The 12,698-nt window shown below is 39.4% G+C and overlaps 1 protein-coding gene across 2 annotated transcripts in view; it reads left to right on the top strand.

Moving 5' to 3' along the window:
- The window catches only part of LOC143854748 (phosphoadenosine phosphosulfate (PAPS) reductase family protein), a 63,230-nt gene that overhangs the window by 34,692 nt on the left and 15,840 nt on the right, over window positions 1-12,698 (top strand). For both annotated transcript variants that reach the window (XM_077364855.1, XM_077364854.1), the window contains exons 13-14: window positions 37-99; window positions 2,057-2,209. In XM_077364855.1, the coding sequence (XP_077220970.1) occupies window positions 37-99; window positions 2,057-2,209 (216 nt within the window). The remainder of the gene's footprint in view (window positions 1-36; window positions 100-2,056; window positions 2,210-12,698) is intronic.

The following is a 12,698-nucleotide window of genomic DNA, read 5'->3' as shown; positions in this document are numbered from 1 at the left end:
AAGTGGTTTTGATTTTAAGATCTATTTCCTTTCCAGATGGCTCAATTACCTGAGGGTATTACTGAATTACTGCACCATGAAATGCTACCTGTCCCCTTGGTACGTACGGTAGATGGAAAATATGATATGTATATTTTACTATGCACTTACTGTTTAAGAGTTAGTTCTTTCAATTGGCAGGTATCTTTCTTCTGGGGTTTTTGCGCAAGTTTAATTGCCTATAGTAGAAGCCATATTTAGAATTTCATCTTAAACTGAGGCGGCATATGGAAGTGATTAATAACCTTATGGACATTTTATTTCGATATGTATTGGTTTTTTATATGGTGATACACTAGAATACTTTATTTCGGTTTTGTATTTTGTCACTGATGCATGTAGCGTGCACGCTCAATAAGAGACACCAATATGCACATGATGCTTGTCATGTGCAAAACTGGGGTTTTTAAAGCCACTCTTTCCACCCATATTTTTGCATTTTGAACCTCTCTGAAGTTTTCTGGTTGTTTCCTTGGGACTCTTTAATGACTAAGACCAAAAAACTTGGATTGAAGAGAAGCATCAATTTAGGGATTTTGCAATTTGAGCTATACACTTAATTTTTGTTTGTCTTTTCGCTCTGATTTAGTTCTTCTTTCCAAATCCATGTATTAAGTCATGATTGTTGGAGTGTTTTAAGCTAGATCTACACATGTATGTGCTAGATCTATCATCTCCCCTGTTGTTTTTTTTTTCCTCCTGTTTTTAGAATATTTTTTTTCAAACTTTTGTACTTTTTTTTTTTCAAACTTTGTTCAAACTTTTTTACTTGCTAAACTATTTTACTTGTGATGGAGTAAAAAGAGGTAGGGGCAGACCGAAAACAACTTGGGTAGAAACAGTGAGGAAAAACTTGATAGCTAGGAACATAACAGAGAACATGACCTTGGATAGGATAGAATGGAAGAAAATGATCCACGTAGACAAACCCAACTAGAGCCAGGATTAGAGTCTTGTAGATTCCTTTCACTTTCTTCATGAAATTTTTCTAAAGGATTCATTTAGCCGACCCCAACTAATTTGGGAAAAAGGCTTTGTTGAGTTGAGTTGAGTGTACTTGCCAAATACATATAGGTCCATGTTGTTAGTAATATCTAGGGCTAAGAACATGCATGAATGCTCTGGATCTCAAATTCTTTCCATTCTTTTGGAATTTTTAGTACTTTTTGGGGTCAATTTTTCTTCTTTCTTGAAATACATGTAGATCAATCTTTGTGGTAATGTTTACAATTGGATTTGAGCATGGATTAATTTTTTCTTGCATTCATTTTTTAATATTTTTTGGTTATTTCAAATGTTTTGGTTTCTTACTTGCTAAGTACACAGATCCACGCTCAGTGGTAATATTTAGGTTTGGATCTATATTCTATTATATTCTGTTCGTTTTCTTTTGCCGTATTCTTCCATTTTTGTTAAAAGGGACTTGCTAGGGTCCATCGCATAAGGCATTTCTCGAAACATTTGTTGCATGAGAGGGCAGCCACGTCGTGAATAATGACAAAATCTGTAGGAAAGAGAGCCTATGTGGCTGGTCTCTCATGCAACAGACATTCTGCGAAATGCCTTTTGCAATGGACCCTAGGAGATCCCTTGTTAAGATATTTTTTTATAAAGCACATTAATAATTATCAACATTCTGTGTAAGGACTGTTTAATATTGTTACTAGACGTTTCTAGTTTGCTGCATTTTCTTTTCTTTTAATAATTTCTTACTTTTTTTGCTCTCTCACTCTCTTGGTGTATATATATATATATATATATATATATATATATATATATATATATATATATATATATATATATATATAGAGAGAGAGAGAGAGAGAGAGAGAGAGAGAGAGAGAGAGAGAGAGAGAGAATACTTTCTTTCTTTTGATGAGTACGTCTATAATTTATCGTTCTCAGGCATGTTAAACCATCTCTTGAGGAAGCTTTCATTCACTCATATTTGTTATGGCTGGTGCTGTTTGGAGCAGCGTTATGATTGTTCTGAGCATGCAGTGGTTCTTTGTTGCAGATTAAATGCCAAAATGTCATCATTCTCTCTGCAACGAATGTTACTGAAATGGACAAACAGTGGGATTGTCTGCTAGAGTTAAACACTCCTAATGGGCCCCTGGTGCCGATGATACCCTTCATATCAAAGCATCTAAGTACAACACTTTCTGATGTATGCGTCTAAGCTTGCAGTTTCAAACTGCTGGGGTTGTCTTTTCATTTCTCTGGTTGATTAATTCTGATATACATCTTAATTGCAATATAAACCATATTACGTTCTTTTCTCTCTTTCCTTCTTTATCCTTGATTGAAACTTAATATAAACTGTTTTCCGTAAGCTGATTATGTTTTTCTAAGATCAGTCAGAAGCAATTTTCTTTCTATTGTTTTGTCAGTTGAGAAAACTTCACCTTCACCTTCTGTTTATGTAAAATAGTTTAGCATGAATGTTTTGTATCGTAATTACAACTTCCGAAACCCCTAGAACAACTCATATAGGGACATATATGTTTGTGCATATAAGAGGAAATATTTTTGTTTGCACCAAATTTCATCCCTCAACTTCTCTCTTTTGTATGTAAGTATGTATGTTTGCATGTATGCACACACAATACAGATACATTCTAGTAACGCCATTTCCGCACACTTCATGCAGTTGTTCCCGCCACAGTTGGAACATAGGGAGAAAATTAGATGACCTATCATGCATTAATGAACTTACATAAAATGTTGAGCAGTCAGATAATTTTTTTATTCGATTACCATCTGTTGAACTGTCTTTCTTTTATCATGTTTCTAATCAGATCCCCATCTCTACCATCAGGGTGGAGGATATATCCCTGGGAGGCTTCTGATATTCCTTTCTACTCCCACTTGATTCCGAGGGAGGCTTCTGATATTCCTTTTGTTTATATCTTAGTTGTCGATTCCGTTTTGTTCTTTGTTTCGTGGAACATTTCAGCGTTTCATTTTGAAAATGATGCTACTACCGGAGGAATTTTTAGTAGCAGTATATGGACCAAATTTAATATTAAAAAACAAATTTTTACTTAAATTATAAAAACATTAAATTTATTTTAATACAACAATAAAACAAAGAAAATTAATGATTCAAATTAGTAAATTACATCTCATCGTTCTGTTACATTCTTACATGGTGTAGTTGAGAGAGAGTAGAGGAGAGAATGCGAGATGGCGTGAATGTGTTAGAGAGAGAGAATCGATCTCTCTTCCCTGCAAAAATGTATTATATATCTATATACTATATAACAGAAGAGAAAATGAGAGAATTATTTGAATTTCTCCCAAAATTCTATGAGAATTACACATCACTTTATTTTGACTTTTTTTAACAAAGGCACCCATTCAACCCACATATTTTCAATCCTACCCCCTCCTTTATGCTTTTTAACAAAGGCACCCATAAAGCCACATAATTTCAATCCTACCCCCCTCCTTTATGCTTTTTTAATTATGGAAACCTCTATAGATTGGAGGGCTAGGATCAGCCTATGGAAATGATTTTACGGGCACAACCTATTGATGTTGTGTTCCATCACATGGACGGTTTGGATCAACCTATGATGTGGTTCGTACAGTTCTTTGTTGGCCCGTGCATCGCACGGGTTTTTTTACTAGTATATATATATATATATATATATATATATATATATATATATATATATATATATTGTAATAGGGTTACATGAAATGACTAAAATGACCCCACTTAAGTGGTCCAATACTCACGCCTACTGTTAAAACTCCCCCTCAAGCTGGAGTGTATATATCATACATCCCCAACTTGTTACATAAGTCACTTAATCTCACTCTGCTTAGAGGCTTGGTAAACATATTAGCTACTTGATCATTTGATCTAGTAAACACTATGCAAATCTCCCCCTTTTCGAATCTTGTGACGGATAAAGTGGCAGTCCACCTCTATGTGTTTAATCCTCTTATGGAAGACTGGGTTCCGTGCTATGTGAATGGCGGACTCGTTATCACACTGAAGTGAAGCAGAATATGAGTAGGGAAGTCCAATCTCTGACATGAACGATTTCAACCAGATTAACTCACACCTTGTATAGGCCGTGGCCCTATACTCTGCCTCTACACTTGATACAAAATCTTTTCTGGTTGGTAGTTGCCCCTTCAATATAATGAATAGGGGTTCAGGTCCACCACTGGTCGATCTCCTATCTGCACCCAATTTGTATCTAAATATCAATCAATCCTCATATGCTTGTGTTTCTTGAAGATCAATCCTTTACCAGAGCTTTCTGTAGGTATCTCACAATCTGAGTGACTGCTGACCAGTGTGATGTCTGTGGTGTACTCATGAACTGATTGCTACACCAACAATATAAGATAAGTCTGGGCGTGTTACAGTGAGATAAATCAACTTCCCAACTAAACGTATGTATCTCCCTGGGTCCTCCAGAAGTTTTCCATGATAAGGAGAAAGCTTGATGTTAGGATCCATGGGCGTCTCAGCCGGCTTTGCACCCAGTAGACCTGTCTCCTCCAGTATATCTAGCGCATATTTCCTTTGTGACAGGGATAGCCCTTCACTTGAGTAGGCTACCTCTACCCCTAAAACCTATCTGAGGTGACCAAGGTCCTTTGTACTGAACTCTTTCTGAAGGAATTCTTTCAGCCTTTGTATACCTACACTATCATTCCCAGTAATAATAATGTCATCAACATAAACAACCAGAAAGATCCGACCATCCTTCGACTGAGAGCTGAATACAGAATGGTCCATAGCGCACTGAGTCATGCCAAACCTTAAAACTGCTTCAGTGAATCTCCCACGGCACGGGGAGATTGCTTAAGGCCATACAAGGCTTTGTTCAACTTACAGACAAAATTCTTCATCTCCCCCTAAGCAAGATACCCAGGAGGTTGTTCGATATAAACCTCCTCCTGCAGATCACCATGCATGAATTCATTTTTAACATCCAATTGATAGAGTGGCCACGACATATTAACAACAAGTGAAATACGAACTCTGACGGATGAGATTTTTGCAACCGGAGAGAATGTGTTTGTGTAATCAACCCCATAAGTTTTTGTGTATCCTTTTGTGACTAGTCTTGCCTTCAGTCTCTCCACTATACCATTTGGTAAATATTTCACTGTGAACACCACTTACAGCCCACTGGCTCAGCCCCAGGAGGAAGGGGAACCAACCGCCATGTATGATTTGTCTGCAAAGCACCATCTCAGTATCCATCGCTGCTGTCCAACCAGGATGTGGTAAAGCCTCTGCAACTGAACGAGGTATAGAGACAGAGGAAACAAATGATAGAAAGGAACTTAAAGTAGATGACAAGCAAGCATAAGAGACAACATCAGAAATAGAGTGATGTATAGACCGAGAATGTGTACGAGATGACACAGGAGCATCATCATGTGCAGTCAAAGTAACAATTACCTCATAAGCAGTGGATGGATCAACAGGCTGTGGAGGAGGTGGCTCACATGTTTGGCCGTCTGCACATGTGCGTAAGACATGTTGTCGAGGACGACGAGAATAAGTTTTAACCTCATGCAATAAAGAGGGTACAGGAGGAACAAGAGCAGGTAGCGGAAGTGGAAGAACATGTGAGGGTGGTGTAGAAGGCTTCGTAAAGTATGGTTTATCCTGAAAAAAGGTAACATCGGCAGCAACAAAGACACGACGAATCTGTGGACAATAATACATGTAGCCTTTCTGAGTGTGAGAATAGACAAGGAAGATACATTTGATGGCATGCGGAGCAAGCTTATTGAGGCCAGGTGCTAGATTATGAATGAAACATGTACAACCATGCACTCTAGGAACCAAAGAAAAAGGTTTCCCTGACAGACGTAAAATGGAAAATGGCTACCTATTTTGGAGGACAGATGAGGGTAGACGGTTCACCAGAAAACATGAAATAAGAATAGTGTTAGCCTAGTATGTCTTTGGAACATGCATATGAAATAAGAGTGTGTGTCATATCAACCAAATTTCTAAGCTTCCTCTCAGCAACACCATTTTGCTGAGAAGTATGGGCACAAAATGACTGATGTAAAATGCCATGGCTAGAGAAAAACTGCTGAAAGCTACTAGAAGATGAAAAATATTCACGTGCATTATCTATGCGCAAGTATTTTATGGAATAAGAGTACTGTGTAGAGATCTCAGCATAAAAGGAAAAAAAACACATTAAAAACTTCTGAACGATCTTTTATTACATATAACCAAGTCATTCGTGAATAATCGTCCACAAATACAATAAAATATTGATGTCCGAATACTGAAGGAGTTTTACAAGGACCCCAAGTGTCTGAATGAACAAGCACAAACGGACTAGACATACGACTGACTGACCTAGACGGGTAGGAAACAAGATGGTGTTTTCCGTACTAAAACAACTCACATTGACAAGAACTAATAGGGTTATAAACAATAGAGGAATGCTGAAGCCGATCTACTAGAGGGTGACCAAGACGACAGTGCCACATGAAGAAATCAACAGAAGCGCTCAAGGCCGAGAATAAAGGTGCACTATCAAAGTAGATCCTGAAAGACATAATAAGATGGAAAAAATGTTACAGAACATTGTAGATGGCGAGTAATTTGACTAACCGAAAGTAAAATACAAGGGAAACTAGGAACACAGAGTATAGAAGAAAGGGAAAAATCTGGTCCAAGCGATGTGCCCCCTGTACTGGAAGCATGACGCATCGTTCCATTTGCCAGGGTGACAGAACTCAACTCAACTCAACAAGGCCTTTGTCCCAAACTAGTTGGGGTCGGCTAAATTAATCCTTTAGAAAAAAATTCATGAAGGTAAAAGAATCTACCCGGCTCTAATCCTGGTTCTAGTTGGGTTCTTCTACGTGGATCATTTTCTTCCAGGGTGACAGAAGTGAGCAAAATTAGGTGCAAAGGAACTAAGGAGGCTACTATTATGCGCCATATTAGAGGCTCAAGAATCAATGAGCAGGAATCAGAACGACTGAGAGAGCTGGTTGGGTTGCTACCTTTCTTAGTGACAGTGGGAAAGATTGGTTTTCCCTGATCCTGTGAGCGCAAGAGGGCGTCATATGCAGTGCGTGAAATAACTACCTAGTCTGAAGGACGAGGCTACAAAGGGGCCTCAACAGAGATCGGAAGTAGTCGCTCCAGAAACATGATGAGCAGCACGTGAGGGTCTCAGCTGTGGATGTAAATCATAGCAAAAGTCTACAGTATGACCCTAAAAGCCACAATGTGTACAGAATCGGGATTCACGGCCTCCCCTGAATCTCGACCACCACATCCACGAAGACCACGACCACGGCGGCCATGTCTACCACGACCAGAACTAGTATGCTCTGCAAGAGCTGAACGCTCGATGGAAGAAACATCAGGACCTCTGTCCTCATAGCACGCTGAACTCGTGAGAAGGTCTCAGTGAGGGACGGTAAAGGGTCCTCCCCTTTAATCAACTGACGAATCGGTAAAAAATCACTGCCCAAACCATCAAGGAACTGAGCTACCCTCAAGTCACTTTTTTGCTTAGCCAGGACGGCACAGTTTGTAGAAAAGGGTTGGAATGAGTCAAGTTGTTCACAAAGGTGAACAAACTCGGAATAGTAGTAAGAAACAGTCTGATCACCACGCTCCAAACGTCGTAGCGCAGAGTAAGTGTCACAAATACATGTCAGATTATTTTCACCCGAATATAGAGTTTTAGCATGATCCTAGATCTCCTTGGCCGTGTTAAGGAGCATTCTGTGTTCTGCAATCTGTCGCTCCATACTGTGAAAGAGAAGAGTCTGAATATGAGCATCTTCCTGGTGCCACTGAACATGGTCCTTACTTTCTGATGACAGAGGAGCCGATGTGAGATAACTACTCTTACCTTGGGCTTTAAGATAAATTTGAACAGAGCGAGACCACGCGGGGAAGTTCTTGCCATTCAATTTGATAGAAGCATAGGAGCCATAGGAGGGTCATAGATGACCCAGAAGCTACAGTCGAAGATGTAGGAGTCATCATGTCAAAACTCCACAATGACTACAAACAGCCCAAGGAATATATAATCACCAAGCACCACAAACTACGAAGAAGGCAATAACAAGCCTTAGCAAACACAAGCAATCAACAACTATGGACTAGTAGTCCCTTCTCCACCAACAAACAACCAACAAAGAACACACTATTGAAACTAAGCCAACACAACAATCGATCAACAAGAAATCACATAAAGATCACCAACAACACCACTAATTCAACATGGGGCAGCCAACCATCCACCAGTACCACATCCACTATCCACGTGAATCAACAACCACCAAATCGGGCAGCATACACAGTAACCCTTGCTGTCCCGCACATTAGCAGAGGATTTCGAGAGCAAAAATTTCACATAGAAGGCCTACAAAGAAGTGAGAAATGCCAGACATCGTCACAGAACCCTTAACAAATATGAAACTGACGGAAAATTGATACTTAGCACATAAATAGGGAATAAGAAGGAAGATTGGGGACTGCTGGGATGCGAAATAAATAGGAAAACAAGAAAAAAGGGGTGGAATGAGGGGCGACTAGTGTGGGAATGAGAGGGGTGGCAGCTAGGGTTTGGGACTGTTTTGTGGAATAGGTGTGGTTAGGGTTTGGTGATGAATTATAGGATAGGGGCGGCAACCCTAGAAGATTAGGGTTTGGATTTCACAGCCAGGTCTGCGATTTAGGGTTTGATCAAAGAGAAACCTATAAAATGAAAAAGGAGAAGTATGAAAGGTTGGAGAGGATCTCTTGTTAGAGTTGGTGCCCTAAAACCCAGTATGTTTCACATGTTAATTAATAAAAATTTATTTTCATGACAATTAATGGGTAACTAAAAGTTAAATATGTGTGAAATGTTATTTGTTATTGACAAGTATTTGTCCTTAGGTAGCAAAGTAGGAAACCCATGCTCATGGATTTGCAGATCCTAAGGAGCAAGAAGATATGGGATTCCAGTTTTTGCAGACCTTAGTAGTTCCTAGTTGGGGTTGAGGTTGGACACCTCCTCCTGCATACAACTAGCATCTATCTTGCCTACATGCACGAGATGTGGAGTGACTTATCTCAATCACTTGGGTAGTGGACCCTAAGCAAGATAGAATGGGTACGACAATGAGATTGCGTATTGAACATGATCACATTAGAATAGCTTGTGGACAGGAGACGATTGAGCTATTCTACCAGACATGACCTTTTATATGTCCTTTGACCTGGGGGGTCATATTGGCCTGTTGGCGAGTCTCTCATTTTTTGGCCTATCTAACTGTGATTCTCTTGGAGTCACCAGAGGGTAGTACTGAAGTGTTGGACAAACCTTCGAGGTCAATAGTGATACCCGACATGGAATTCTCCACCTATTTTATAGGATAACATCTACGGTTTTGGTCAGAGTAGTGCGCCTAAAAAAATACCTGGCCAGGTGGATTTGATAAAGTGTTTATCAAAAGGATTTCACAGAATAAGTTTTGAAATGGTTTTAGCAAATGCATTTTTGGGTCGACACTAGGGGTGGACATGGTTCGGTTCGGTTATGAGGTGAAACCAGAACCGAACCAGTACCTGTCGGTTCCCAAAAGCCTGAACCAGAACCGAACTGAACCAATCTGGAACCGAACCGAACCAGAACCGAATTTAATCTGTTCGGTTCGGTTCTGGGTTTAGGAGAAGTCCAAAAATGGAGCAAAAAATATCCACATTAAAACCACTGGATAATGCTATTTTGGGTGGTTCAAAGAAAATTGGGGTATTCTCATATTCCAAAAGGCACTGTTTGCTCCAGATTTTTGCAACTGAGTGTTGCCCCAAAACTGATTATTGGACTCCAAATTACGTTTAATTTGGATTCCATTAATCGGTTAGTGGTCCACAATTGGCTGCAAAAAACTGAAACGAACAGGGACTAAGAAATAGAAGGGCTTCAATGTTTTAAAAATCAAAGAAAAAGGGGAATACAATCGGTTCTCAAAATCAAAAAATATTAAAGGTTGCAATCCAATGAAATTGCAATCCAACGACAATTTCAATCCAACAGGCTGAAGATGTTCTCTTTTTTCCTACTTTAATCCAACGATGGAATTAGAACCCACACGATAGAAAAAGCACAAATTTAGTCGAGTAACCCAAAATCTGATATAAGAGACCCCTCAAAAAATTCCACAAAAGTAGTTGAGAGAGGAGAGGGCTGCAATTTTTTGTGTGAATACTAGATGAGAAGAAAGAGGCAGGCATCTCAACAATGGAAGAAACCCACTTCAAATAAACGATGGAATAAACCCACTTCAAAAACAAATTGATGCTATTGAGTATTGACACATACCTTCTTCTTCACCACGTCGGACGAACAGAGGTGGGTGGAGGCGCCGGAAACAGTGGAAAGGGAGAGAGAAACATAGAAAACTAAAAAGGATTTGCAAAGTTGCAAACAAATGATATCAACATCCCTCTTTTTATTTAAAGAATTAACATATTCTAAGCCTAAAAAATGATATCAACACCCACCTTTTGTTAATACGTTAATGAAATGCCGGTTCGGTTCTCGGTTCCAGGTCCCCAGACCCAGAACCGAACCGCCATTTTGCAGAACCGAACCACACCGAACCGAAGCAGCCGGTTCGGTTCGGTTCTTCGGTTAAAACCGAACTATGTCCACACCTAGTCGACACTGCTTGACTGAAAGATATACCATGAGTGAGCCCAGGGGGTAGTTGATGTCCACCCCTCGTAGGACTCAACTTGGTAGATTTAGACTTAGAGAAATGACTTGCACCTTTGATGTGATTAGGGGTATGATGATTTGACGGTTATCTTCAGGGTTATGTCTCGATGGAGGCCACTGACTCAATGCGATTGTAGCATTAGCTATGGAGTAATAATCGCAGTGAGGCCCACTTGTGAGTTCTGCAGGATCTACCGTTAAATCCCTGCTACGATCCCACTCACTACTCGATTGACCTATTATAATCTATTAGATATAGGTCCCACATTTATTTGGTTGCTTACACGAACTAGTTTCGTGGCATTGGATGCATTGAAAGGATATACATAATGTATATAGTGTATATGCACTATGGGATACATTGGGAATACCAAAATGGTTAAGTATTAACCATAAGGGTATTTTAGGAATATCATAAATTATATTGGAGCTTTAATCATGTTGGATAGGATTGGATTGCATTAATTTAATTGTGAATTAAATATAAAATGCAATGGGAATTTGAATTGGATAAGTGGACCCGCATGGGACGAATTTAGGTGGGACCTATGGCCACATGCCCCATGTGGTATGCCATTATCAATTTGGAATTCAAATAATATTTAGAATATTATTGCTTGATTTGTTTTCTCAAATTAAAGCAACACATGTTACGAAATTGGAAAGAGAGTTCTTGGGTTGCTAGGATATTTCAAAAAAAAATTGGAAAGAGAGAGAAAGAAAGGAAGAACGAATAAAATTGGAAAGTTGGGAACCACATGGGGCAACCAAGGGTTGCTTGGGCAGCAAGCAAGCCCTTGGGGGGATGTCCCATGTGGGTTTCCTTATATGGGGTTGCTTGCTTTGCCCAATAGGAGCTTCCAATTGTGGCTAGTTTCCATTGTTTTTGAGATTTCTCTAGAAACTTTGGATTGTGCTTATGGAAATTGAAAACTCTATAAATATAAGACATTGTTGGAGTTTTCTACAGTTCTTCCATAATTCCATGTGCTAAAAATTGGTAGAGACACCCCATAGACTTTCTCTTCTTCATCTCCTTCAATTCCATCAACTAGTTTTGTCTTTTCTGGGTCAAAGACAAACATCCAACCAAGCTCCATTGATCTAAATACATATTCCCATATTGTGATCTGATTTACATCAGATTATAAAGTGAACAAAGAGTTGTACACAAGATCCTTTCTGCAATAAAAGGAATCCATCGACTCGACTTGCGGTTTCGCGTCGATTAGATTGCCGATGAATTTTCGAGGAGTAAATCAAGCGGACAAGTTCTTTTCTACATAAAGGTATTTATATTTGTGTTTATTAAATCAATTAGTCCAACGTGTAACGCTTTTGCTCGGTGTTTTTCAACCTTTGTAACATCTCTAACCTTTAGCTCTGATACCATCTTACATTCTTACATGGTGTAGTTGAGAGACAGTAGAGGAGAGAATGAGAAGATGGCGTGAATGTGTGTGTGAGAGAGAGAGAATCAATCTCTTCCCCACGAAAGTGTAATATATATATATATATATATATATTTATATTGGAATAGGGCTACATGAAATGACTAAAATGACCCCACTTAAGTTGTCCAGTACTCACGCCTACTGTTAACACGTTCAAATGTCAAACATAAGGTATCACCTTCTAGGGGTTGCCATAAGCCGGATGGGTTTATGTAGGTTTTTTCTCATTTGGGGAGGCAAAAGGATGGAAAATACCCTAAACGACTGTAAAATAGTCCAACGGCTCGAATATATAGCTTTACTTTGATGGCTCTAGCTTGGGGAACCCAGGTCCAGCAGGAGTTGAGGGAGTTCTCAGGAATGAGCCCGACGAGGTTCTTTGGGCTTTTGCGGGGCCTATTGGGACGACGGATGCCTCAGGCAGAGGTGCGTGCAATATATCAAGGTTTGGAGTTTCTCACGAAAT

Source organism: Tasmannia lanceolata, unplaced genomic scaffold (assembly GCF_043159265.1).
Source record: "Tasmannia lanceolata isolate RefF3 unplaced genomic scaffold, GAP_Taslan_0.1 ptg000020l, whole genome shotgun sequence".
In the NCBI taxonomy this organism is placed as follows: domain Eukaryota; kingdom Viridiplantae; phylum Streptophyta; class Magnoliopsida; order Canellales; family Winteraceae; genus Tasmannia; species Tasmannia lanceolata.
Note: the sequence above shows the minus strand (reverse complement) of the source record. Positions and strands in the feature narration are given on the sequence as shown.